Below are 27,451 nucleotides of genomic sequence, written 5' to 3'. Positions count from 1 at the left end.
TTCAAATCCCAGAATCCCCCAGCCATCATGTTTTTAGATGGGTGGACTTCAACTCCCAGCATTCTCCAGTCGTCATGCTTTAAGACGGTTAGACTTCAACTCCCAGAATCCCCCAGCCAGCAGGCTTTAAGATGGGTGGACTTCAACTCCCAGCATTCCCTAGCCATCATGCTTTAAGACAGGTGGACTTCAACTCCCAGAATCCCCGAGCCAGCAGGTTTTAAGATGGGTGGACTTCAACTCCCAGCATTCCCTAGCCATCATGCTTTAAGACGGTTAGACTTCAACTCCCAGAATCCCCCAGCCATCATGCTTTAATATGGGTAGACTTCAACTCCCAGAATCCCCCAGCCATCATGTTTTAAGATGGGTGGACTTCAACTCCCAGAATCCCCCAGCTAGCATGTTTTAAGATGGGTGGACTTCAACTCCCAGCATTCCCCAGCCATCATGTTTTAAGACAGTTAGACTTCAACTCCCAGAATCCCCCAGCTAGCATGATTTAAAGTGGGTGGACTTCAACTCCCAGAATCCCCCAGCCAGCATGTTTTAAGACTGGTAGACGTCAACTCCCAGAATTGAAGGCATGAAGCGTAGGGATTTCTGGGAGTTGAAGTCCACCCCTCTTAAAATCCCTAATGTTTAGAAACACCGCTCTTGAATTGGCAGGATATCCTCCTACTTATTGCATGTGTGTACGTGTTCATCCATGCGTTGACTGCACACTTTCCAACTTGACAGTTGTGACACCTCTACAAACAGAGAAGAATTTCTGGCCGGGCTTGTTCCCTTTTACGAAAGGGAAGTCGTGCGGGTAGGAAAGAGTTAACCTCCCATTCCGGGAAAAAAAGGCCGATGTTGCCCGAAAGCACTCGATTCTACCCTCTCTGCCGAAGATCGGCGGAAAGGCACGAAGGAGCCCTCTCTTCCTCCGAAGACCCGCCCATTCCGAAGTTCGGTGGGGAAAAAAAAAAAAGGCCTTCTACGAAGTGGCCCGAAGCCCTCCGGGGAGAAACACCACACGAGCGTCTTCGTCCCTTTCCGGCGTCCCTCGGGAGTTGTCCCCGCCCTCCATCCCAGGACCTGGGAGAAACCTCCTTTTCCGGAAAAGCCCGAGACGCTTCCGCCGCTTGGCTCAAAAGCTCCGGTGGGTGTTGCGCTTCCCAACGAAGCCCGACCGGAAATGCCCGAGCGGTTCCGGAGATTGCCGAAGGGCCGGCCCAGGCTGCGTGAGGGGGAGCGACGACGGCTTGAGGCGGCGGGAGGCGATGAAGAGCGGCCGGGCCCGGAGTTGCTGAGGCGGCCGGGAAGGGGACGCCGAGCGCCATGGCGGCCAATATGTACCGGGTGGGCGGTAAGGAAGCGGCGGCGGCTCTTCTTTGGCTCTTTTATTTGGCCCGGCGAGAGGGAAGGGCGGGCGGGGGCGCCCGAGGGCTTTATTTAAAGCACAAAAGGGGGAGGGGTTGGGTCGCTTCGGGGGTCGGTAGCCCGGGTTTGGGGGCGGGGGCTCTTGGGGGGAGGAAGCCCGACCAGGAAGTGGGGGCGGAGGTTTGAAAAGAAGGGGGGACAGCCCCCTTGGAGGGTGGAGGGGCTGTGTTGGAATTTGGGGGTCCCCATTTGTCTTGGGGGTCCTGGTCCCCCTTTTGTGCTTCCTCCCTTTTTAATGTTTTTTCTTTTGGCGAATTGTCTATTAAGAGGTAATTCAACCCCCCTCCCAACTTGGTGCCCCCCCAGAATGTCGCTGGATCTCTGGTTCCATCATCCACTCCTCTTGGATTGAAGATCCCATCGTCCCCAGCCAGACCTGCTTCCTTCCAAGCTGGGATTCCCCCCAAGTGAGATGGGTTCAAAGGCCCATGATCCCCAGCTGGGATTTCCCCAGATGCCCTGGGCTTTTAATTCCCATCGTCCTCAGCCTGAACTCTGTCCATCTCCTCCTGGCACTCTTAGGTGTGTGGGTGACTGTACCCATCATCCTCAGCCTCCGTCCTCTGCTACTCTCCAGGTTATAGTCTATAGTGCCCATCATCCTCAGCCTCACTTCTCAGTCCCCTGGCAGGTTATAGGCTGGAATTCCCATCATCCACAGCCAGAACTCTCCCATCTCCTGGCACTCCAGATGTGTAGGCTACAGTGCCCATCGTCCTCAGCTTGAACTCCCCATCTCTTAGCATTCTCCAGGTTATAGACTAGAACTCCCATCATCCTCAGCCGGAACTGTCCGTCCCCTGGCAATCTTCAGGTGGGCTAGCCTAGAACTCCCATCATCCCCGGCTGAGTTCTCCATCCCCTGCACTTTCAGGGCAATAAACCCCATCATCCCCAGCTCAGCTCTTTACCCCCCGGCATGTTTTCAGATGTGTTAGACCCAAACTCCCATCATCCCCTACTAAGTTTTCAACACACACCCCTGGGCACTTTCCAAATGTGCTCGGCAAGAATTCCCCTCATCCCCGGCCAAACCCCTGATGTGCCATGCGGAAATCCTCGAGCGCGAGCATAACATGCATATGAAAAGCAACTTGATTGAGAAAATGGAGCCATTTAGGAGGGCAAGGAAAAAAAATTAAATAGTTCGCTTACGAATGGAGATAAAGACAGGGGTGAAAGCATCTTGATGGGATTGGCAGAGAAGCTAAAAATAAATGGGTAGGTGGGTTATAATTAGCTTTTTCCCGTTCGGTTAAAGAATAGCCAGGGCAGACATAACAGCAAACTTTATTTTATTTTTAAACTGCCTTTATTATTTTCAGAAATAACTCAGGGTGACAAATATATCCAACATGCCTTCCCGTTCCTCTTTTCCTCACAACAACCCTGTGAGTTGTGTTGGGGCTGAGAGAGAGGGACTGCCCCAAAGTCATCCAGCCAGTTTTCTTGCCTAAGGCAGAACTCCCCGTCTCTTGGTGATTGGATCAAAGTCACCCAGCTGCTTTTCGTGCCTAAGGCAGGACTAGAACTCCCCATCTCTTGGTGATTGGATCAAAGTCACCCAGTCGGCTTTCATGCCTAAGAGATGGGATTAGAACTTACCATCTCCTGGCAATTGGCCCAAAGTCACCCAGTCGGCTTTCATGCCTAACAGACGGGATTAGAACTCACCGTCTCCTGGCAATTGGCCCAAAGTCACTCAGTCGGCTTTCATGCCTAAGGCAGGACTAGAACTCTCCGTCTCTTGGTGATTGGATCAAAGTCACCCAGCCGCTTTTCGTGCCTAAGGCAGGACTAGAACTCCTAGTGTCTTGGTGATTGGATCAAAGTCACCCAGCCGCTTTCGTGCCTAAGGCAGGACTAGAACTCCTAGTGTCTTGGTGATTGGATCAAAGTCACCCAGTTGGCTTTCATGCCTAAGGCAGGACTAGAACTCACTGTCTCCTGGCAATTGGCCCAAAGTCACTCAGTCGGCTTTCATGCCTAAGGCAGGACTAGAACTCCCAGTGTCTTGGTGATTGGATCAAAGTCACCCAGTCGGCTTTCATGCCTAAGAGATGGAACTAGAACTCACCGTCTCCTGGCAAATGGCCCAAAGTCACCCAGTCGGCTTTCATGCCTAAGGCAGGACTAGAACTCCCAGTGTCTTGGTGATTGGATCAAAGTCACCCAGTCGGCTTTCATGCCTAAGAGACGGGACTAGAACTCGCCGTCTCCTGGCAATTGGCCCAAAGTCACCCAGTCGGCTTTCATGCCTAAGTGACAGGACTAGAACTCGCCGTCTCCTGGCAATTGGATCAGAGTCACCCAGTCGGCTTTCATGCCTAAGGCATGAAATGAAGATCTTGAGTTTGATCCAGCCAATCTATTCTATCCCTTCTTCCTTGGTCGGTGCAGAATCCATTTTGCCTGCCCACCGCTGTCTCAGCCGGTTTCGCTTGCTGCGCACCATCAGGCTGAACAGCCTGGTGTCTTCCATCTCACCTGTAGAAAGAAAGTCCAGTTCTGAACCTTGGTGTCGCCAACGAAAAATGTTGGGCGCCCTAACAAAAAGAATTGGCTTTGCATGAAAACCTCAAAAAGTTTTCTCTGTTCCGAAGAGTTGAAGATGGTCTTTTTAGCTAAAAGTCTCCAAATCTTAACACCTGGATGGATTCTCCTGCTTAAATTCTCTATAGCCTCTCTGGATCCAACATCAGTTTTTCTTTGCTCTTTTACGGATTCCATCAGAACCGGACCGATGTTGGTTGTAGTGCCTTAGGAAGGCCTAAGGTTTTTTTTTTTTAATAGCAATGGAAACGGACTCAGATGATCAAAAGAGAAAAACCTAGCGTTTGGTGACATGTCAAACAAGGGGCAGTGGTCTCACCCAGATATGACAACTTGAATTCCTTTGAATAGATCAGTTATGAATGGGCCAAGCCCACAATTTCTTTGCCTGGCCAAGATATGTTGGTTTGTCCTTAAGATTCCAAGGTCAGCAATTGTAGGTGTAGAATTTAAAAACAGCAGCCAGGTTACTTTGCCCTGGTTTATCCAACTGCTATAAATATTATGCAAGAATATAGATGGAACAGCTAGTAGTCTAATCTTAGACTTAAGGGGGTACCACCTTCATTTTGAATTCAGAGATATCCAAAAGGTTTGTCGGATTGCTATGTTTAATGGGACTGAATGGAGAAAAGGAGAAATATTTATTTATGTTTCATATTTTTTAAGCCCTCACCTAACTTTGAGATTGTGTTTATTGCGTTTAATGCTGGTCAAGTAAGAATCAAATTGTGTTTTTGTCCTGTTTCTATACACAGACAGGATTCTACAAGGTTTGCGAAGTTGCCACTTTCCAGTTTAAAACTGGGAAGTGTGCTATCATCTATTGCTTGTGCCAAAGAGCAAAAAAAAATTAACCAGAGCATTGAGACTCTGTTGGTGCCATGATTCCAGATTTATTGCTATTACAACTCCCCTTCTCTTAATTTGGACTTTTTCAGAAGGGTTGGACTACAACAGGCCATGAATCCTAGCCAGCCCAGCTGTTATGAGAATAGGGAAGAGGGAGCCACCTTAGTTACAATCCAAGTCCCAGTGTTGACTTTCTTAACTACACGACAGAGTTTCAAAGAGAAATTGCGTTTTTAAGAATGGGCACGACATTCTGAATTGTGTACTTTTGTATCTTTATTACTTTACAAATAATGCAAGACAGCAAATATAGCCTCCTCTGCTTTCTGTTTTCCCCACAATGACAACCCTGTGAGGTGAGTTGGGCTGAGAAAGAGGAACTTGGCCCCAAATCCCCCAGCCAGCTTTGGTGCCTAAGGAGGGACTAGAACTCCCCGTCTCCTGGTGTTTGGCCCAAAGTCGCCCAGCTGACTTTCATGGCTAAGGTAGGATTAGAACACAGGGTCTTCCACTTTACAACCTGGTGCCTTAACCATAAGACCACACTGGCTCTCTTCATTGGGGGGGGTGTGTGTGTGATTTTTGTCCTTGATTGGAGGACAAATAAAGGACGTTCCCAGGGACACCCTGGAGATCCAAAAAAGCACTTCCAATGGAAATACATTTTTTTTTAAGAAAATAGAATTATTATGAATATGTTTGTCCAGCACAGTCAGCCCGATGTTTAAACTGGGGTAGCATTTTTATCCCCAAGGACCTGGGATGGGCAGAGATGTTGATTATTACAGGCAGACCTCGGCTTAATGACCACAACGGAGCCCCAAATGCATGTTGCCGAGTGAAACATCTTTTCAGCCCCCTTTGCCCCCATTTTATGACCTTCCTTGCCACAGTTGTTAAGGGAATCACTGCAGTTCTGTAAGTGAGTAAACTCAGTCGTCAGGCGAATCTGGCTTGTCCATTGACTTGGCGTGTCAGAAGGTCGCAAAAGGGGATCATGCACACACACACACACACACACACGAGTGTGTGTGCAAGTGTCATAAATCTGAACCAGTGGCCAATTATCCGAATTTGGATCAGGTGACTATGGGGACGCTGCAGCGGTCGTAAGTGTGTGAAAAGCGGTGCTAAGTCCGCTTTGAACTTGGTTGCTAAAACGGACTGTTTGTCAGTCGAGGAATGCCCGTATTTTTTTTAATCTCCCTGCCAAATCACTTGAGACTTTCAAGAAGAGATTGGACTCCCATCTGTCAGAAATGGTTGTAGGCATTCCTGCTTGGGCAGGGGGTTGGACTAGATGACCTAGGAGGTCCCTTCCAACTCTATTATTCTATGTTCAGTGGAGCTTCATCTCTGAAAGCTTTCCAGAAGAGACTGGACTTGGTCAGAAATGGTATGTAAAGTCTCCTACTTGGGTGGGGGGGTTGGACTAGATGACCTAGAAGATCCCTTCCAACTCTGATTATCTGTTATCTGTTAAATTGTTCAGGCTTTGGGGGTGGGGTTAGAAATATGGGGTGGGCTTTTCGGACTGATTTGCCCGCGGTTGAGATTTCCCCTCCTTCCGTCCTTCGAATGGCAGGAAACTTTACTGTCGCTTCTCAACCTTCGAAGGAGGAAGTGAAACTTGAAAATAGAATTATTAACTACCTGGATCCTGAGGCTGATGCAAGGGCAGGATATATGGTCAGCGGGGACTTTACATGTCCTTCCAACCAGGCAAATGACAGTTTCTTTGCCAAATGACCGTTTAATGTAGAGCCGGGGTCTCCAACCTTGGCAACTTGAAGGCTTGTGGACTTCAACTCCCAGAATTCCCTTTCCTGGTTTTTTTGGGGGGGGCTTCTGGGAACGGAAGTCCACAAGTCTTCAAGTTGCCAAGGTTGGAGACCCCTGATGTAGAGCCTCTGTTGTAAAGTTACTATACGGCAACTTTTAAGATAAGTGAACTTCAACTCCCAGAAATCCCCCCCCCCCCAAAAACCCAAGAAAGGGAATTCTGGGAGTCGAAGTTCCACACCTCTCAAAGTGGAGGACTTTAACCTTGAGGAACTTGGCTGTGGATTACAGGTAGGCCTCGACTTACACCAGTTCGTTTAGTGACCAAAGTTACCACGGCCCTGGAAAAAAAACAAACCACCCCTCGACTACCATTTTTCACACCGAAGGCCGTTGCCGCCTCCCCGGGGTTGTGTGATCCGAATTCAAGACCCTTGGCAACCAGTTCATCTTGATGACACTGGCAGTGTCTCAAGGTCACACGACATCACACCCCCACCCCTTTTGCGACAAGCCAGGTGGATGGGGAATCCGGATCCATTTAACAACCAGGTGATTGACATAACTGGTGATTCGCTTAACAACCATGGCAAGAAAGGTCGTAAAACGGGGGCAAAATTCACCCAAGGAACGTCTCGCTCAAAGCACAGAAATTTTGGGCTCAGTTGAGAAACGCTGCTTCGGATGATAAAGTTATTTTTATTTCCTCCCCGGGAAAACAAAAATCCCCTGTTGCAATCTTGATTCCGCTGTGGATTTTTGCTGAGGGACTTGAGGAAGTCCAGGCTTTTTGCTGTTTTACTTGCGTGTTTAAAAAAATAGCCTGCTTGCTCATGGAAAAATAACCTGCTTGCTCACACTAAGCCAGGGTTCGTTCAATAAACCCAGGGCTAGCTGGATTTCCTACAAACAGAATGCCGAAAACACCTGAAGGTTTCTCACCGTGTGGAAAATTGGTAATAATAATTCTGCCCAAATTTTTGACTCTGGAGTTTAGGGGACGTTTTGGCAAATTGCACTCAGGCCAAAACAGTTGGATTTATGATTCTGACAAAAGCAACTCCCCCACCCTTATTTCCCCCGATAATTAAGTTGCAAAATCAAAATTTAGCGGAAAAGCTAGGAGTCAGTTGTCATGTTTAAAGAAACCAGGAAGTAATTTCGGTGGCTGTTAGCGATTCAGGATGTGTGTTTTTTTGTGTGTGTTTCTTGACTCCATTGTGCGCTCGGTTGCTTCCCCGCCAACCCCTGGAGAAGGCTTGGAGGTTGAAGTCCAAAATCGGAATCCACCCACAGCAGCTAAAAATAGGTCCAGCTGCCTGAGAATAACGGAGTTGGAAGGGACCTTAGAGGTCTTCTAGTCCGACCCCCTGCTCAAGCAGGAGACCGCTACACCAGGGGTTCCCAACCTTTTCTATACCCCGCACCCCTAGAAAGCTGCTGATACGTTCTCACACCCCTTACAAAAGTAAATAATTATACGCCTATAATCCTGCACGCACGCTATAATTTTGAAACTTCTAAACTCAAATTTTCTCAACCCCCCCTGGAATATAGTCTTGCACCCCCAGCTGGGAAGCCCCTGTCCTTTGCCCATTTCAGACAAATACCTATCCACTCTCTTCTTACAACCTTCCAGTGTTGGAGTATTGACACCTTCTGGAGGCAAGGAGTTCCACTGGTCAATTGTTCTCTCTGTCAGGAAATTCCTCCTTAGTTCTAGGTTGCTTCTCTCCTTGATTAGTTTCCATCCGTTGCTTCTTGTCCTGCCTTCTGGGGCTTGGGAGAATAAGTTGACCCTGCCCTCTTCTTTGGGGCAGCCCCTCACATATCAGGACCCTGCTATCAGGTCACCCCGCTAATCGTTTCTTTCATTCAACTAGACATACCCATTCCCGGCAAGCGTTCTTGATTATAAGTTTTTTAGCCCTTAATCATCTTCGTTGCTCTTCTCTGCACTCTTCCCTCCTGGCTGAGCAATGGGAATTCTGCTCCCAGTTGTGGTCCTAAGTCAAGGACAGCTGTCCTGCTCCCAGTTGTGGTCCTAAGTCAAGGACAGCTGTCCTGCTCCCAGTTGTGGTCCTAAGTCAAGGACAGCTGTCCTGCTCCCAGTTGTGGTCCTAAGTCAAGGATAGCTGTCCTGCTCCCAGTTGTGGTCCTAAGTCAAGGACAGCTGTCCTGCTCCCAGTTGTGGTCCTAAGTCAAGGACAGCTGTCCTGCTCCCAGTTGTGGTCCTAAGTCAAGGACCGTTGTCCTGCTCCCAGTTGTGGTCCTAAGTCAAGGACCGTTGTCCTGCTCCCAGTTGTGGTCCTAAGTCAAGGACCGTTGTCCTGCTGCCAGTTGTGGTCCTAAGTCAAGGACCGTTGTCCTGCTGCCAGTTGTGGTCCTAAGTCAAGGACCGTTGTCCTGCTGCCAGTTGTGGTCCTAAGTCAAGGACCGTTGTCCTGCTCCCAGTTGTGGTCCTAAGTCAAGGACAGTTGTCCTGATCCCAGTTGTGGTCCTAAGTCAAGGACCGTTGTCCAGGCACTGTAAGTTTAGGGCTCTTGGTATGGAACGTTGAAAAGACAGGGTTGGTTTTTTTTTTGGCATATTGCAAAGTTAAATTCTTCAACAGGCCCCCAAGTCTGAGCCAAACCCTCGATGTCAAAAGAGACTCGTGCAAGCAATGGGGAATGGCTTGACTGCCTCTTTCTTTGGGGCAGCCCCTCCAATATTGGAAGGCTGCTGCCGTCTTCTCCCTGGTCCTCCTTTTCATTCAACTAGAGACCTCCCCAATTCTTCGCCTTCGGACCCCTAGTCCTCTTTCTTGCTCTTCTCCATAAAATGTCCCTTTGGGTTGTTATATTCCTCCTCCTCCTCCTCCTCCTCCTCCTCCTCCTCCTCCTCCTCCTCACTTCGCTCCTTCTGCTTTCTCCTCTTTCCAGATTATGTCTATTTTGAGAACTCCTCCAGCAATCCCTACCTCGTCCGTCGCATCGAGGAGCTCAACAAGGTAGGGGTCGCACGGGGTTGGGCTGGCGGGCGGGCGATTGCTTTTCCCGGGAGAGGCGGATCCGCTGCATCCGAGTCGGGACCGGGGTAACTACGGAGCTTGGGGGTGGGTGGGGGGTCTCTAGGGTGGAGCATTTGATTGGCCAGCAGCGTTTCTCCCCTTCCAGACGGCCAATGGCAACGTGGAGGCGAAAGTGGTCTGCCTCTTCCGACGGAGGGACATCTCCAGCAGCCTCAACAGCCTGGCTGACAGCAACGCTCGTGAGTGGCCTGAGTGGCCGGGGGCTCCTGGTGGGACCCTCCCTCTCTTTTCCCTTCCCCTTTTCCTTCCTTCCTCCCTCCCTTCCTTTTCCTTCCTCCCTCTTTTCCTCCCTCTTTTCTTCCCTCCCTTTTCCTTCCTTCCTTCTCATTCCTCTCTCCCTCTCTCCTTCCCTTTTCCCTCCCTCCCTCCCTCATCCTCACTCCCTCCCTTTCTCTCTTCCTCCCTCCCTCTTCCTTCCTTCCTCCCACTCCCCTTCTTCCGTTCTTCTCTCCCTTCCTCATTCCCTCCCACGTTCCTCCCTTCTTTCTCCTCTAGTTTTCCTTCCTCCCTCTCTCCCTTCCTTCCCTCCCCCCTCCCTCTCTCTCTCACCTTCCTCCCTCCCTCCCCTTCCTCTTTTCTTCCCTCCCTTTTCCTTCTTTCCTTCTCATTCCTCTCTCCCTCCCTCGCTTCTTCCCTTTTCCTCCCTCCCTCCCTTATCCTTCCTCCCTCCCTCCCTTTCTCCCTCCCTCCCTTTCCTTCCTCCCTCCCTCTTCCTCCCTCCCTCCCACTCCCCTTCTTCTCTCCCTCCCTCCCACCTCCCTCCCTTCTTTCTCCTCTAGTTTTCCTTCCTCCCTCTCTCCCTTCCTTCCCTTCCCCCTCCCTCTCTCTCACCTTCCTTCCTTCTTTCCTCCCCACCTCCCTTTTTTCCCCCTCCCTTCGTCTCTCCATCCTTGCAGGGAAGGTCACAAGCCGTGCTTTGAGATGGGTAGAAGGGCCTCACCGGTGGGGTGTGGGGGCCATAGATTTCTCCCTCCCCCACCCCACCCTCTCCTCCTTGCAGCAATAAGGAAAGTGGGGAAGGGGGGAGAGAGAGAAACGGCTATAAAAAATTGCCCCACTCTCTGCTGGGCCCAGCCAGAATCAAACTTGCCAGCTAGGGTGCGTCCAGAACACACACTGACATACATGTGCTTGCGTGTGTGTGTGTGTGTGTGCTCGCAGGTGGAATACTGAAGAGCAGGAAAGGGACTGTCTGGGTTGTTGTTGTGTTGTGTGTACCAGCTTGGTGCAGAGCTGGGTGCCCCACACCTCTAGGGCTGTGGGGGTGGAGAGTGCCTAGCAGGGGGAAAAAGGCCGAGCCAAGAAGGGCAAGGCAGGTGCTGACAGCTCGGCCTGCCCAACCCCCAGCGGTTGAAAGGTTAACCGAAGGAGGTTTTGCAGCTGTGCGCCTGGTGGGGAGGAGGAGGAGGAAGAGGAAGAGGAGGGATTTCTCTGGGGGTTCCCAGCCTCCCGCAGGGGCTGTGACCTTAGCGGTCTTGCTGATTGGGCAGAGGTGGAGGAGGGTGCTCCTTTCGCCCCCCAGGCGGCCAATCCCTGCAGAGAATTGCCTGACCACCCCACCCTTCCCTTTCCCAGCACCAAGGGTGTGTGTGTGTGTGCGTGTGCGTGTAGGTGGGAAGGGGAGGGAGCAGCCATCCACTTCCTCTCCTCCCCACCTCTTTGGGGCACTGCCAAGCTCTAGAAAAGAAAAGAAAGGGGTGGGGTGGCGGGCAGAAGAACAATGCTCGAGGGGTGCTCTGAAGAGGCCCAGGAATGTGTGTGTGTGTGTGTGTGTGTGTGTGTTTTCTGGAGAGAGGAGGAGGAGGAGGAGGGGAAAGCAGGGTGCAGACTTTGCAGGAGAGCAGAAAGGGGAGGAGGGATTAGAATCTGGTTTCCTTCACACACACACACACACACACACACACACACACACACACACACACACACTAGTGGCCTTGGGGGCACAAAGGCTCCTGAGCTGAGAAATCTGAGGGTGTGAAAATTGTGTTCAGAAGGCTTTGTTCCAAAGAGTAAAGGCATCTTGGCAGAAGGTGTAGATTTTAGGGCGAGCAAACTGAAAAAGGGAGACCTACCTGTCTGTCTGTCTGTCTTCCTCTTTCTTTCTTTCTTTCTTTCTTTCTTTCTTTCTTTCTTTCTTTCTTTCTTTCTTTCTTTCTTTCTTTCTTTCTCTTTCTTTCTTTCTTTCTTTCTTTCTTCCTTCCTTCCTTCCTTCCTTCCTTCCTTCCTTCCTTCCTTCCTTCCTTCCTTCCTTCCCTTCCCTTCCCTTCCCTTCCCTTCCCTTCCCTTCCCTTCCCTTTCTTTCTTTTTCTTTCTTTCCCTCTCCCTCTCCCTCTTTCAGCTTAAGTAGCCTTTGTTCAAAGTGGATTACACAGCCTGGGACACAGCAAGCAACAGACATCTCACTGAGTCACAGCAGTTCCTTCGGTGGGGTGGGGGTGGGGGTGTAATCCCTGCCTTCCATTTGATTGAGTGGAGTGTTTCTCAGCCGTGGCAGCTTTAAGATGGGTGGACTTCCAATTCCCAGAACTGGCTGGGGAAGCCTGGAAGTAGAAGCCCACCCCTCTTAAACCCTGGTGCCTGGGGAAGCCTGGGAGTCGAAGTCCACCCCTCTTAAACCCTGGTGCCTGGGGAATTCTGGGAGTAGAACCCCACCCCTCTTAAACCCTGGTGCCTGGGGAATTCTGGGAGTAGAAGCCCACCACTCTTAAACCCTGGTGCCTGGGGAATTCTGGGAGTCGAAGTCCACCCCTCTTAAAGCTACCAAAATTGAGAAACCCTGGTCCAGAGTGATGGGTTGTAATATTGGCTTAAGAGCCTGGCAGAGCTAAATCCCTCCCAAGAATCCCAAATGATGCACAATCTTCTAACTTCCTGGTCCTTGGACAATGAGAAATATATATATATATATATATATAAAAATAAATATATATATATATATATTTCTCATTGTCCAAGGACCAGAAGTTAGAAGATTGTGCATCATATATATATATATATGATGGATCCTTGCACCTTTAGAAAGCCACTTTTCAAATGGATTTGGAGATCCCTTTTAAGCTTGGTTGTAAACATATCTTTATGCACCGTCTCATTGGTCGCACCAGAGGCGGCTGGGTCCCCTGGGGAAGGCCCAAATTGCCCCTTCGCCTGAGTAAGATGGAATCGCCCGAAGCGCTTCTCTCTCTCTCTCTTTTGCACTCCCCATCTGTGGTCTCATCTGCCTGATTAAAAAAACAATAATGAATTCCAGGAGAATTTGAAGAGGAGTCGAAGCAGCCGTCCGTTTCGGAGCAACAGCGGCACCAGCTGAAACATCGCGAGCTCTTCTTGTCCCGTCAGTTCGAGTCCCTGCCCGCCACCCACATACGGTGAGGAGCTTTCTAAAGACTCGGACGCGAAATCCTTTGCTCATCGCGGCCTGTAAATATTTCTGCCTAGAAATCTGCCATTAAATAACAGAACCCGTCGTCATGTCATGCCCCTGTCGGAATCTGACTCGGAGGAGGAAGCCAAATAGCTGACAGGGAGTGGGAGTGTGGCTCCTTTGGCTGTGGATGAAACTGGGGAAGAGCAAAGTCTGGCTGGGCAGAGCAGGGTAGAAGTAGAACAAGGGAGAGGGAGTTTAGAGGAAGACCCAGGCCCACCACCCCCTCTTCATACTAGGGCATGCAGGGAGGAATGGAAAAGGGAGCAACGTGGGTTGCATGGCCTATGGGGGAGGAAAGGCCCCGATTCCCTTCATTAGCTGCAGCTGGGAACACAGTATTATGAAAAAGGAAGCTGCGCGCATCAAGTTGTTGTGAGCAAACGTGACTTTATCTTGTCATGGCTTGTGTTCCTGCCGTCTTCCCAACTGGGTGAGTTTTGCCATGCCTTCAAGCCTGAAATCCCTTCTCATGCCCTGTCAAGCTAATTACTTCAGTTTGGTTTGTTTGGAGTTTAAGTTACAGTTTGTGTTGACCTTGTTTTGGACTTGATTCTCTGCAGCCAAAGGCTGTTCCTGGGAGAGTTTTTCTCCAGCCCGAAGATAACCAGGACTTTGAGGGCAAAGTTGGAGATAATAAAAGGACTCTTATTAACTGTGTTGCCTTTGTGCCACGTCCCTTTGGGTCATCACATGTCACGAGGCTGATAATAAGAGCAGAGTGCAGGAATACAGGTAGTCCTCGACTTACGGCTTACAGCTGAGCCCCAGATTTTACGTTGCTGAGTGAGGAATTTCTCCCGTATCAATTTGACGACTTTCCTCGCATTTGTGAAGTGCATCCCGGCGGTTTTTAAATGAGTAACAACTGTTGTTAAGTGAATCCGGCTTCCCCCGTTGGCTTTTGTTTTGTCAGAGGGTCACAAAAGGGGGAATCGGGTGACTCCTGGGGCCGTTGCCAAGCGTTCCAGTTGTCATCACGTGACCGCGGGGTGGCTGCAGTGGTCATAAGCGTGGAAAAAAAGGGGCGCTAAGTTCCTTTTCTCGGAGCCGTCGTTAACTTCGGGCCGTCACGAAGCGAACTGCCGTAAGTCCGAGACTTACGATCCCCTGTTCTGTTTGGTTGCAGGGGGAAGTGCAGCGTTACCCTCCTCAACGAAACGGATATCCTCAGCCAGTACTTGGACAAAGAGGTGAGACGCTGCAGGGTTAGGTGCGGGAACGGCCTTGGGAGCTGCAGGCACGGAAGAGGGAAGAGAGGCCTCGGCCTGCCGCAGGAATAGGGGCCTGGGGGACGTTTTGGGAAGGGACACCCACCCCCCCAAGAGCAAAAGGAAAGGAGGGGAGAGGGGCTTTCAAGGCAGAGCTGGATTCTCCCGCTCCTGCAGCTTCTCCGGACTACCTCGCAGGGCTGGAAGGCAGGGAAGACGGCAAATGTGGAGGTTCCTCAGAGAATGCTGAGATCTGGGCTTCCGTGACTGAGGCTCTTGACTCCCTTGGACAAGGGAGGAAGGGAAGGAAGGAGAGGAGAGAAAGGAGGGAGGAAAGGAAGGAAGGAAGGAAAAGAGGGAGGGAGGGAAAAAGGGAGAGAGGGAGGAGAAACAAGGAATGGAAGGAGGGAGGGAGGAAAGGAAGGAGGGAAAGAGGAGAAACAAGGAATGGAGGGAAGGAGGGAGCGAGGAAAAGAGGGAGTGTGGAAAGGAAGGAAGAAAAAGAGGGAGGGAGGCAGGAAAGGGAGGGAGGAAAGGAGAAGGGAGGGAGGAGAGGAAGGAGGGAGGGAAGAGAAATGAGGGAGGAAAAGAAAAGGGAGGAGGGAGGGAAGAGGAAGGATTGGAGTGAGGGAGCAAAGGAAGGATGGAAAAGAGGAAGGAAAGGAAGGAGGGACGAGATGGACGGGAGAGGAAAATAGGGAGGGAGGGAGGAGAGGAAGGGAAAGTGGAGAGGGAAGGAAGGGAATAGAGGAAAGAAGGAGGGAGTAAAGGAAGGAAGGTGAAAAGAGAGGGACGGAGGGAAGAGGACAGAAGAGCAGGCCAGGCAGGTGGATTCTCCGCAAACGGCCTGCAACGCTTCTCTCTTCCTTTTCCCAGGACTGTTTTTTCTACTCGCTGGTTTTTGACCCCGTTCAGAAGACCCTCTTGGCCGACCAAGGGGAGATCCGGGTGGGCTGCAAGTACCAGGCGGAGATCCCCGAGCGACTCGCGGAAGGTGAGCGAGGGCGGCTCCGGGTTCCAACCCTGGGGCGACGGGGGGGGGGTCAGGGCCGACCACCAGGGCTGACCCCCCCCTCCCTCCCTCCCTCCGTCCTCCCCAGGGGAATCCGACAACCGGAACCAGCAGAAGATGGAGATGAAGGTGTGGGATCCGGACAACCCCCTGACCGACCGGCAGATCGACCAGTTCCTCGTGGTGGCTCGGTGAGACCCCAGGGGTGGAGCTGCGGGCGGGGCTGCTTGGGGCCAGGTGGAAAGCAGGGCGCGGCTAGCCCGTTTCTTCTTCTTCTTCTCCTCCTCTCTCTGGCCTCAGGGCGGTGGGCACCTTTGCGCGAGCCCTCGACTGCAGCAGCTCCATCCGTCAACCCAGCCTTCACATGAGCGCGGCGGCGGCTTCTCGGGACATCACGCTGGTGAGGATGGGCAGTTGCCTGCCTCCCTTCCTTCCGTCTGTCCGTCCTTCCTTCCTTTCTCCTTCCCTCTCTCTCTCTCTCATTTCCTTCCTTGCTTTTCTTTCTCCCTTCCTTTCTCCTTCCCTCTCACTTTCTTTTCCTTCCTTGCTTTCCTTTCTCCCTTCCTTCCTTTCTCCTTCCCTCTTCCTCTCATTTCCTTTCTTGCTTTTCTTTCTCCCTTCCTTCCTTTCTCTTTCCCTTTCACTTTCTTTTCCTTCCTTGCTTGTCTTTCCTCCTTCCTTCCTTCTTTCTCTTCCTCCCCCTCTGTCTTTCTCTCTTTCTGTCTTTCAGCCTTTTTCTTTTCCCCCCTTTCTTTTCCTCTCCCCTTCCTTTCCATCCCTTCCCCCTTAGTCCTCCTTTCCTCCCTCCCTTCCATTCTCCTTTCCTTTCCTATCCTTTCCTTCTTCATCTATTTACTTCCTTTCCTTCTCTTACTCATCCATTTACTTCCCTTCTCTTTCCCTTTTGTTTCTATCTTCTCTTCGATTTCAGCTTGTTCTCTTTTCCAACTGCTAAAATCTTTAGTAAAAACCAAAGAAAGGTGGGGGGAAAAAACGGCGAGGGATCTTTGAGCCAAAGACCCCCCACTCCGTGATTTCTCTGCCTGTGACAGGCAGCTGGTCATTGCTTCCCCCTTTCCCCTCCCTCTCTCTCCCTCTCGCCAGTTCCACGCAATGGATACCCTGCAGCGTAACGGCTACGACCTAGCCAAGGCGATGTCCACTTTGGTGCCCCAGGGTGGGCCCGTGCTATGCCGGGACGAGATGGAGGAGTGGTCGGCATCGGAAGCCATGCTGTTTGAGGAGGCCCTGGAGAAATACGGCAAGGACTTCAACGACATTCGGCAGGACTTTGTGAGTCGGGTTGTGGCTTGGGGGGGGTCCTGGTTTGCAAAAGGGGGCCGTCTTTCGTCCACCGCTAAGCCCTCGACTTAACAAGCCCAGAACTTCTGTCGCGACGCAAGATGGTGGTTCAGTACGTTGTGCCCCCTTTGACGACCGTTCTTCCCTGTTAAGGGAATCACCGTGGCTGTTTAAGTCAGCCACGCAGTTGTTTAAGGTTTTGAGGTTGCTTGTCAGAAGGTCGCAAGAAAGGAATCGCGGACCAGTGGTGGGATTCCATTTTTTTTTTAACTACTGGTTCTGCGGGTGTGGCTTGGTGTGTGTGGCTCTCAACTAAAAATACTTCTTTGGTCTTTTTAGTTGCCAACAGAAAGGGAGGTGGGGGCGGAAAGTAGTGCATTCCTTAAATGCTTCAGATAATTGCTAGGCAGCCAAAGCTTCTGGCGCTCAAGATTATTATTGGAGAGCATGATTGAGGACTCTTGGCTATGGATGTGTCCCATTGGAGAATATAGATCCAGGGGGTGGGAGGAAGACCTCAGGGGGAAATGGATGATGTGTCTTGAAGAGTCAGCTGCACCCAGGAAACGCCGACATGTCAACCCCTATTAATCTTTTTTACTCTTGAGAGATGCGGCTAGAGACTTACGACTTGAACGAGGGTGCATGTCGGAGCCTTCACAATGGCAGGGGAAGGTTACTGCAAAAATCATCTGGGACTTGGGAGGCAGAGAAGAGATCGGGTTGGCGGGGCCACTTAGAGGCAGGTTTGGCCGGTTCTCCGAACTACTCCAAATTTCCCCTACCGCTTCTCTGGAACCGGTCAGAACCGGCTGAATTCCACCTCTGTCATGGACACTGCAACGGTCACAAAGATTGAGCCTTTGAGCCCAACTCCCGAAATGAATTTTGACCGCTGCAAGGGTCATAAGGGTGTCACAATTTTAGTGACAAGGGTCACTAAACAGAACGCTTGTAAGTCGAGGACTAACTGTACTTCCAGTTTTGGGTGAAACCATCTTTAGCGAACGGTGTTTGCTTAATGACTGACACACACACACGCACACACACAAATAGTAAAAACTCACTGTCCGCTTTGGAGGCCAATATTTGAACTTGAATTTTTTTTTTTTTGAATTTTACCTTTATTGTCATTGCATTCCACGAACACAATGAAATTTGAGAGCTACCCCAGCACAGTGCCTCAAACACCGCCTCACAATCACACTACAAGTATAAAATAATTAAAATCATAATAATTAAAAAACCTAGTGTAAAACCTATCTAAAACATTTAGTAAGTTAAATCGTTTAAAAATGCCACTATATACATAGGACTAAATCACAAATGCGGTGTGTGATTCAAGACAATGATTGCCTCGGGAAAGAAACTGTTTCCTAGTCTATTAGTCCTCATTTTAAGACACCAGGTGCTTCCACAACGCCTGGGAAAATGGCGGAAGGGGAGTTTCTCCCAAGTTTGAAGAGGGCAGGTGGAATGTTAACTGGAGGAGTCCCAGCCCCCCCGCCCCAGCCCCAAATTACAGAACTGACCAGATTATTAAACGGGGAGGCACCGTGAACTTAATACGACTGGAGCGTATGCGAGCGTATTCGTTGGAGTGGAGGTTTTCTGGAATTGCGGACTCACTTTATGACCGTGCCGGCCAGGCCTCCATGATGGTCATGACTCGAGGAGTTCCCGTATGATTCATAGCTGGATCTCAAACCCTGAAAGAGCCAGGATTTCCAGGGTGGTCATCCCAGCCCCTCATCCCCGATCATCAACACGGTGAGGCCTCCTCTTTTTTAAAAAAAAAAAAACTCCTCCCTTCTTTCCTTCAGCTCCCTTGGAAGTCCCTGGCCAGCATCGTCCAGTTCTACTACATGTGGAAAACCACAGACCGATACATCCAGCAGGTGAGGAAGGCTCTGCCTACTCCTCCTCTTAGAGAGAGGGAGATTCCATTCCTGGAAAAAGGGGGGGCGGAGAGAGATAAAAACTTTCCAGAGGACCCTTTTGTGGGGGGGGGGGGGACGCTGTTCCGCTGACCTCTCTCTCCCATTTCCCGTGCAGAAAAGGTTAAAAGCAGCGGAAGCCGACAGCAAATTGAAGCAAGTGTACATCCCAACCTAGTGAGTATTCCGGCCGTCCCTTCTCAGGGTTTGAGGAGGGCGGGTGTCCGATTTTTCTGTAGCAAGACTGCATCGGGGGCAGAGAAAAGTCCCCCCACCCACCCCAACAAGACCCAGAAAAAATAGGAGCGACGGGCGGTTTTGTGTATCAGATGCAGACTCTTGTATATTCCGGGGTTTGGGGTTCAAATTCTTTTCTGCCCCGGGTTAGAAGCCCTTCTGTAATTATCCAGACGTGGGGTGGATTCAAGCCGATCCCTTGTTTTGATCCCAGCCAAATCTGGGATCAATAGAAGTGCGTATTTGTAACTCGGGGTTGAACTGAGGGGGTCCTTGTGCTCTCTTTGAGCTGGGCGGTTTTCTTCCAGACGCTTCATAACCAAACTAGGGAACATCATCAGTGCTAGAGGGGGAAGGGGGTTTGTGGAGGGGGGAGAGGAGGAGGAGGAGGACTATGGAATCCTTTGGTGCTCTTGGAGTTGGTGGTTTTCTTGCAGACATTTCATGACCAAACTAGGTAACCACATCAGTATTAGGAGGGAGGGGTGTTTGTAGAGAGGAGTCCTTGATGCTTTCTGAGCTTGCAGACGTTTCATTACCACCCTAGACCACCTCATCAGTGCCAGAAGGGAATGAGGTTTTGTGGAGGGGAGAAGGAGGACTGTGGGGTCCTTGATGTTTTCTAAGCTTGGTGGTTTTCTTGCAGACGTTTCATGACCCAACTAGTTCACCTCATCAGTGCTGGAAAGGAATGGGGATTGTGGAGGGGGGCAGGAGGAGGAGGACTGTGGGGTCCTTGGTGCTCTCTGAGCTGGGCTGTTTTCTTGCAGACCTTTCATGACCCAGCTAGGGAACATCATCAGTGCTAATAGGGAATTGGGCTTGTGGAGAGGAGGAAGAGGAGAAGGGGAGAAAGATGATGTGGTCCAGGTTATTCTCTGAGTTTGGTAGTTTCCTTGCAGACGTTTCATGACCCAACTAGGGAACGTCCTCAGTGCTAGAAGAGAATCGGGTTTGTGGAGAGGAGGGGAGGAGAAGGAGGGGGAGGAGGAGGAAGACTGTGGTGTCCAAGTTACTCTCTGAATTTGGCGGTTTTCTTGCAGACGTTTCATGACCCAGCTAGGGAACGTGCTAGATGGGAGTGAGGTTTTCCCTCGTTATCTTTCAGCACTGACAATGTCACCTAGTTGGGTCAGGAAACGCCTGCAAGAAAACCGCCAAGCAAACACACACACACACACACACACACACACACACACACACCAGAATCAGGCTAGGCTGTGGGCTTTGGGCCTGGGAAAATAAAACCTAGCCGAGTCGCCTCACCCCCACTGAGCCATTTATCTCTTCTTCCCCAGTACAAAACCGAATCCGAACCAAATCATCTCAGTGGGCTCCAAGCCCGGAATGAACGGCGCCGGCTTCCAGAAAGGTCTCACCTGCGAGAGTTGCCACAGTAAGTCTCTGCCGAGAAATCGGGGCCTCCGGCTGGACACAGGACCCAGATCGTCTCTCCCTTTGCTCCGGGCGCCTGGGGAAATCGCCGGAGAGGGCTGAGCCCCTGCAGCAGGCGGAAAGGAGGAGCGGAAGGGGGGGCGGGGAGATGTGGATGGGGGGTCCTCATTTGGCCCCTCTCTCGTCCCACAGCCACCCAGTCTGCCCAGTGGTACGCCTGGGGCCCCCCTAATATGCAGTGCCGGCTCTGCGCCTCGTGCTGGATCTACTGGAAGAAATACGGGGGCCTGAAGACGCCGACGCAGCTCGAGGGAGCTGCCCGTAGCATCACAGTAAGAGAAACAGAAAACACACACACACACACACACACACACACACACACACACCCTTCTGGCTTTGTGTTAGGGGTTGGGAGCTGGCTTGGGACAAGCGATTCTGTTGGATGCTGGTTATCCAATTGGGGACGCGACAGGAATTATTAGTCTGCTTAATAGGAAAGGCGTCTTTTGTGTAACGTTTCCTATTATTTTTATACAAAAATTGTCCAGCGGTGACTAACACACCTTCTTTTTCCTCCAATAACGAGAGACTTATGAGGTGGGTTGGGCTGAGAGAGGAGGATCCAGCTGGCTTTCATGCCTAAGGCGGGACTAGAACTCACCATCTCCTGGTGATTGGCCCAAAGTCACCCAATTGGCTTTCATGGCTAAGGCGGGAGTAGAACTCCCGTCTCCTGGTGATTGGCCCAAAGTCACCCAATTGGCTTTCATGGCTAAGGTGGGACTAGAACTCACCGTCTCCTGGTGATTGGCCCAAAGTCACCCAATTGGCTTTCATGGCTAAGGCGGGAGTAGAACTCCCCGTCTCCTGGTGATTGGCCCAAAGTCACCCAATTGGCTTTCATGGCTAAGGTGGGACTAGAACTCCCCGTCTCCTGGTGATTGGCCCAAAGTCACCCAGTTGGCTTTCATAGCTAAGGCGGGACTAGAACTCCCCGTCTCCTGGTGATTGGCCCAAAGTCACCCAATTGGCTTTCATGGCTAAGGCGGGACTAGAACTCCCGTCTCCTGGTGATTGGCCCAAAGTCACCCAATTGGCTTTCATGGCTAAGGTGGGACTAGAACTCCCCGTCTCCTGGTGATTGGCCCAAAGTCACCCAGTTGGCTTTCATAGCTAAGGCGGGACTAGAACTCAACGTCTCCTGGTGATTGGCCCAAAGTCACCCAATTGGCTTTCATGGCTAAGGCGGGACTAGAACTCCCAGTCTCCCAGTTTGTAGCGTGTTGCTTTTGCCAGTGGACCAACCTTCTCCTCTGCGTCCCTTACGCCATCCTTCCCTCCTCCTCCTCTTCAGGAGCCCCACTCTCGGGGCCACACGTCTCGGCCAGAAGCCCAGAGCCTTTCGCCGTACACCACCAGCGCCAACCGGGCCAAGTTGCTGGCGAAAAACCGCCAGACCTTCCTTCTGCAGACCACCAAACTGACTCGCATCGCCCGGCGCATGTGCCGGGATATCTTGCAGCCGCGGCGGGCCGCCCGGCGCCCTTACGCGCCCATCAACTCCAACGCCATCAAGGCTGAGTGTAGGTGGGGGAGGGAGTGTGGGGGGGGAGGGGTGGGCAGGAAGAAGGGGGTCTGTTAAGTAAGGTGGTGGCTCTTCCTTCCCTTCCAGGCTCGATCCGGCTTCCCAAGGCGGCCAAGACGCCCCTGAAGATCCACCCTTCGGCCCGTCTTCCTCTGGCGACCATTATCAAGGAGCTGGGTAAGGGGCCCCTGCGTGTGATTGGTTCTCTCTTGAGGGGGGAATCTCTTCCTCACTTTCCCGGACAAGTGTTAGCGAAAGGAGATTCGCATGCACGTCCCCATCTCATTCCCTTCGAAGGAAGGAAGGTCAGGTAGAATCGGGAAGGAGAGGTGGTGGATGGATGGATGGAACGGAGGGAAGGAAGGAAGGAAGAAGGGACTGAGGAAAGGAGGAAAGGAAGGAAGGAACAAAAAGATGAGAGATGAAGGAAGGAAGGAAGGAAGGAAGGAAGGAAGGAAGAAGAGACCGAGGAAGGGAGAAGGAAGGAACAAAAAGATAAGAGACAAAGAGAGAGAGAGAGAGAGAGAAAGAAAAAAAAGAGAAAGAAAAGAAGAAGGAAGGAAGGAAGGAAGGAAGGACCGAGGAAGGGAGGAGAGGAAGGAAGGAACAAAAAGATGAGAGACAAAGAGAGAAAGAGAAAGAAAGAAAGAAAGAAAGAAAGAAAGAAAGAAAGAAAGAAAGAAAGAAGAAAGAAAGAGAGAGAGAGAGAGAGAAAGAAAGAAAGAAAGAAAGAAAGAAAGAAAGAAAGAAAGAAAGAAAGAAAGAAAGAAAGAAAGAAAGAAAGAGGAAGGAAGGAAGGAAGGAAGGAAGGAAGGAAGGAAGGAAGGAAGGAAGGAAAAGAGGGAGGAGAAGGGACCAGGTACAATCAGAAAGAAGGAAGATGGATGGGAAGGAGGGAGGGAGAAAGATGGAGGAAACAAGGAAGGAACAAAAAGACAAGAAAGAAAGAGCAAAAAAGTGCACAAGAGAAAGAAAATGGAAGGAAGGAAGGAGGTCAGGGAAAGAGGAGAAGGGGCCAAGTATAGTGGGAAAGGAGGGAGAAGAATGGATGGATGGATGGGAGGAGGGAAGAAAAGGGAGGAAAGGAAGGAAGGAACAAAAAGCAAGAAAGAGTGCGAGAGATAGAAAAAAAGGAAGGAAGGAAAGGAAAGAGAGAAGATAGGAAGGCACCTTCAGCATCCTCCTTTGTCTTTTTCTCAGCCGCTCAGGCACCCCTGAAACCCCGAACTCCTCGGGGCACCAAGACGCCCATCAACAGGAATCAGCTGACCCAGAACCGAGGTTTGGCTGGCATCGTGGGCAAGCGGACTTTCGAGAACGTGAGTCGCTGAGCTGCGAGCCGACATGCCTGCACGGGGGGGCGGGGGAGTTTGTCTGGGAGGAGTGGAGAGAGGGGGTGGGGCTTTTATTTAATGAGGGGAAAACCAATCCCGAGTTTTGGAAAGCCAGGAAGCGGAGAAGTGGCCCGCGGTAACAACCCTCCACGTCCTTTGGCTGCAGTTCGGGAAGTCCACCTAGGCGGGTTTTCCTCCTTCCCGTAATTGCTCATTCCATCTCGACAGAAAGTGGGAATCATCCACTTTCGTCCATTTTAAAATACAGCCACCCTGTATTCTATTCAGCCCAAATCTTGGCTGCTCCCATCCTAGTGGTGGGATTCAGCCGGTTCACACCGGTTCAAGCGATCCGGTTGTTAAACTCTCTGAGCACTTTTGAGGCCAGAGAACCGCTGGTTCTTCAGTCCTTCGAAACCCGCCACCATCCCATCAACCCCCCTTTGTCTGGCAACTCAGGAGGAGGCGGGTCTGAAGGGGGGGAGGGGGCGGGGAGGCTAGGTGGGCGGGGGCGCAAGCAAGAGGTAGACACTGCTTTGTGTTGGGGGGGGGTGTTCCTCTCGCTGATAGCTCTGTGTGCGACCGGGCGCAGGTGGCAGGGGGCGGGCTCCCCTTCTCGGCCAATGGGCGGCCCCTAACGTCCGGCATGAGGTCAAGCAGTCAGCCTGCCCTGAAACGTCAGAAGCTGAACCCGGCCGACGCCCCCAATCCCGTCGTTTTTGTGGCGACCAAGGACACCAGGTACGCAGGCGGGGGGCGATGGAGCGGCGTCTGGGGGAGACGGACGGAAGTGATAAGAGGCGGCTGAGCCCTCGGAACGAAAAGGGGTGTGTGGAAATCGAGAGAGAGACAGAGAGAGAGAGACAGAGAGAGAAAGAGAGAGAGACCCTCCCTAGTTTAAGGCGGGGGGGGGGATGAGAGATAGGGAAGCTTTGAGACTTGCCCAAATTCTGCTCCTGGGATGGCACTATGGGAAGGACCTTTAGAGGAAGCGCCACAGTCAGATAAGAGGCAGCTGAGCCCCCAGAAGGCAAAGGGATGAGTAGGGACCCTCCCTAGTTTCTTAGCCTGTAAAGGCGAGGCGGGTGAGTAGGAAGATGGATTTTCAGATTTGCAAGAATCATGGAGCCTTCACAGACCGCTCGTATCTCAGAGGGTACTATCTTGCAAGGTTGGTGGGAAGGTAATGGCGGGTCGGGCCACTTCATCGACCACCCCCACCCCCACCCCCCCTCTGGCCCGGGAAGGGTGATCTGGGGGTTCAGCCCTCCCGCCTTCGAGGCACAGCGGGTGACAATTCCCCCGTATCGGAATGGTGGAAACAGCTGGATTCTCACCCATTGTTCTAGAATGGCCAGGCTCCTTTGGCAAGACCTGGGTCGGTCTTTCTTAGGCTTGGCCCCCTTTAAGAGGTGTGGACTTCAACGCCCAGAATTCCACACAGCTAAAAGCATCCCGGCAGGGGGATTCTGGGAGTTGGATTCAATCAAACTGAAAGCATGCTGGCTGGGGGATTCTGGGAGTTGGAGTCCATCCGTCTTCTTTCAGTGTTACTCAACGTTGGGAATTTTAAGAGGTGTGGACTTCAACTCCCAGAATTGCCCAGCTGGGGATTCTGTAGCCAGCCTGCTGGGGGATTCTGGGAGTTGGAGTCCACCCCTCTTATTTCGGTGTTAGTCAACCGTGGGAATTTTTAAGAGGTGTGGACTTCAACTCCCAGAATTGCCCAACTGGGGATTCTGTAGCCAGCCTGCTGGGGAATTCTGGGAGTTGGAGTCCACCCCTCTTATTTCGGTGTTAGTCAACCGTGGGAATTTTTAAGAGGTGTGGACTTCAACTCCCAGAATTGCCCAGCTGGGGATTCTGTAGCCAGCCTGCTGGGGATTCTGGTAGTTGGAGTCCACCCTCTTATTTCGGTGTTAGTCAACCGTGGAATTTTTAAGAGGTGTGGACTTCAACTCCCAGAATTGCCCAACTGGGGATTCTGTAGCCAGCCTGCTGGGGAATTCTGGGAGTTGGAGTCCACCCCTCTTATTTCGGTGTTAGTCAACCGTGGGAATTTTTAAGAGGTGTGGACTTCAACTCCCAGAATTGCCCAGCTGGGGATTCTGTAGCCAGCCTGCTGGGGGATTCTGGTAGTTGGAGTCCACCCCTCTTATTTCGGTGTTAGTCAACCGTGGGAATTTTTAAGAGGTGTGGACTTCAACTCCCAGAATTGCCCAACTGGGGATTCTGTAGCCAGCCTGCTGGGGAATTCTGGGAGTTGGAGTCCACCCCTCTTAAAAGGATGCTGGCTGGGGGATTCTGGGAGTTGAAGTCAATCAAACTGAAAGCATGCTGACTGGGGGATTCTGGGAGTTAGAGTCCATACCTCTTAAAAGGATGTTGGCTGGGGGATTCTGGGAGTTCTGGAGTCCACCCGTCTTATTTCAGTGTTTACTCAACCGTGGGAAAATTTTAAGAGGTGTGGACTTCAACTCCCAGAATTCCCCAGCTGGGAATTCTGTGAGTTCTGCAACCAGCGTGCTGGGGAATTCTGGGAATTAGAATCCACCCATTTTCAAGCATGCCGGCTGGGGAATTCTGGGAGTTGGAGCCAATCAAACTTAAAGCATGCCAGCTGGGGGATTCTGGGAGTTGGAGTGTCCCGTCCCGTCCCCTCTTAAAGGGGCCAAGCTGGAGATTTGCTGGTTGGGAATATTAAAACGCTTCCAAAGCCGGGGAGATGCTGGGGGATTGGTGAATAGGGACACACACACACACACTCCTTGAGAATTTGGGGGGTGGGGGGGAGAATCTGTTCTTCCTCAACTCAGAAGTTTTGTCTACGTTGCCCTGCCAGGCCTGGGCCCCCTTAAAAAAAAAACACCCCACCGTTCTGCTTTGTTCCTTCCCCAGAGCCCTGCGCAAGGCCCTGAGCCACCTGGAGATGCGCCGGGCTGCCCGCCGTCCCAACCTGCCGGTGAAGGTGAAGTCGGTCCTGCCCCTCCGGCCCCTGGGGGCTCCCCTGTTGCCCGCCCCCGCAGTCCATCCTGCCAGCACCAGCGAGCCCATCGTCCTGGAAGACTGAGTGCCGAGCTCCTCCCTCAGCCCCTCTAGCAACCCGCTCGCCACCTCGCTCAGCAGCCCCGCTACGATCCACGACGCCCGAGGGCCCTTCCGAGACTCCCTTCGCCGAGCCGTCGCTGGCTTAACGGGCCGGGAGTGGGGGGAGGGGGTGCGGCGGGGGGTGGCGGGCGCGCCTGCCCTCTTCCCCAGGTTGGGTCCTCTCTTTTTATATATAAATATATTTTTAATTTCCACATTTTACATTTGTACTTCTCTCCTCCCCTTCCCTTCCCTTCCCTTCCCCTCCCGGCTGATCCGAATGCACAAAAGTTGCCTGGATCCGTATTTTTTTTATTTTTTAGGGGCGCCCTCGTTTTTTGTTTTTTTTTAGTTTTTTCCGCCTTCCTCCTCGTTTAGGGACGGGGTGAGGAGGCGGACGCTAGGAGAGGTGTGGGATTGGGAGGAGGAGAAGGGGTCTCCCTTTTCAACCACTGGATCGCTTCCCCCCTCTTTCTTTCTCTGTGTCGGTTGTCCTTCTCGGATCCCCTAAAATCTGTCCCTCCCAAAAACCCTCCTCTTCCCCAATTTGGGAACAAGGAGCCTTGGCGATTCCTTGTTAACGTGGCCATCTTATAAATCCCCCCCAATTTCCTCTCTTTCCCCCCTTCTTTGACGAATTCCCTTTTTTTGTACATGGTTTGGAGAGCAAAAAAAAAAAAAGTCAGGTTTTTTAAAGTCAGCCTCTGGTTCTTATAACAATGACAACAACAAAAAAAAGAAATAAATGCCGTTTTCTTCATTCCTTTCTCTTGGTCGTGGTTTTTTTTTGGGGGGGGAGAAGCAAGAACTGGGGAGGGGGTCTTTACTTCGAAGCCCCCCTCCCCCTCAATGACTGCACTGACTTTGATAAGGGCTTGATCAAAGTCAGACACTTTTTATTGCGTCCAGGAAAAACAAAAATATGCAGAGAAGCTTCTGCTATTGTGGCTAAAAGTTTGTTTGGGAAGTTTATCCGACTTAATTGTAGAAGCCGGTTGAAAGGTAGGATAAACTGCAAAACTGGACTTTGCCCAGGCAAAAAAATATTTTTACCATCACCTTTATTACTGTTATATGGGCTGTGGGGTTAACTTTGTTTTTTTACTATTTTTATTTATCTCTATTTTCTGCAAGCCGACTTGAGTCGCTGTGAGCAAGTAGGCAGCAATATAAATTTTCCAAACTAATAGGTATGTAAGCGAAGGCAAAGAAATATACTGAATATACTTTCTTCCACCT

At 51.3% G+C, this 27,451-nt stretch overlaps 1 protein-coding gene across 3 annotated transcripts; it reads left to right on the top strand.

Annotated features, from left to right (window-relative positions):
* Nucleotides 1-1,189: 1,189 nt before the first annotated feature.
* Nucleotides 1,190-26,972, top strand: MTA2 (metastasis associated 1 family member 2). 3 transcript variants are annotated; one of them, XM_026716359.2, is made up of 18 exons: nucleotides 1,190-1,354; nucleotides 9,540-9,607; nucleotides 9,774-9,867; nucleotides 12,939-13,056; nucleotides 14,242-14,305; nucleotides 15,200-15,317; nucleotides 15,424-15,526; nucleotides 15,636-15,735; nucleotides 16,440-16,628; nucleotides 18,461-18,535; nucleotides 18,693-18,751; nucleotides 20,110-20,207; nucleotides 20,399-20,538; nucleotides 21,561-21,789; nucleotides 21,879-21,968; nucleotides 22,992-23,110; nucleotides 23,718-23,866; nucleotides 26,024-26,972. In XM_026716359.2, the coding sequence occupies exons 1-18, from the start codon at nucleotides 1,327-1,329 to the stop codon at nucleotides 26,193-26,195; spliced, it is 2,013 nt and encodes a 670-aa protein (XP_026572144.1). In that variant the 5' UTR covers nucleotides 1,190-1,326; the 3' UTR covers nucleotides 26,196-26,972. The 3 variants fall into 3 exon arrangements, with proteins under 3 accessions (XP_026572144.1, XP_026572143.1, XP_087770011.1); XM_026716358.2 differs by having other exon boundaries at nucleotides 23,696-23,866; XM_087913885.1 differs by having other exon boundaries at nucleotides 1,207-1,354; nucleotides 9,757-9,867.
* The last annotated feature ends 479 nt before the right edge of the window (nucleotides 26,973-27,451 follow it).

This window comes from Pseudonaja textilis, chromosome 16, assembly GCF_049901715.1.
Source record: "Pseudonaja textilis isolate UNSWEBS1 chromosome 16, rPseTex1.2, whole genome shotgun sequence".
Taxonomy (NCBI): Eukaryota; Metazoa; Chordata; class Lepidosauria; order Squamata; family Elapidae; genus Pseudonaja; species Pseudonaja textilis.
This window is presented reverse-complemented; position numbering and strand designations above follow the sequence as displayed.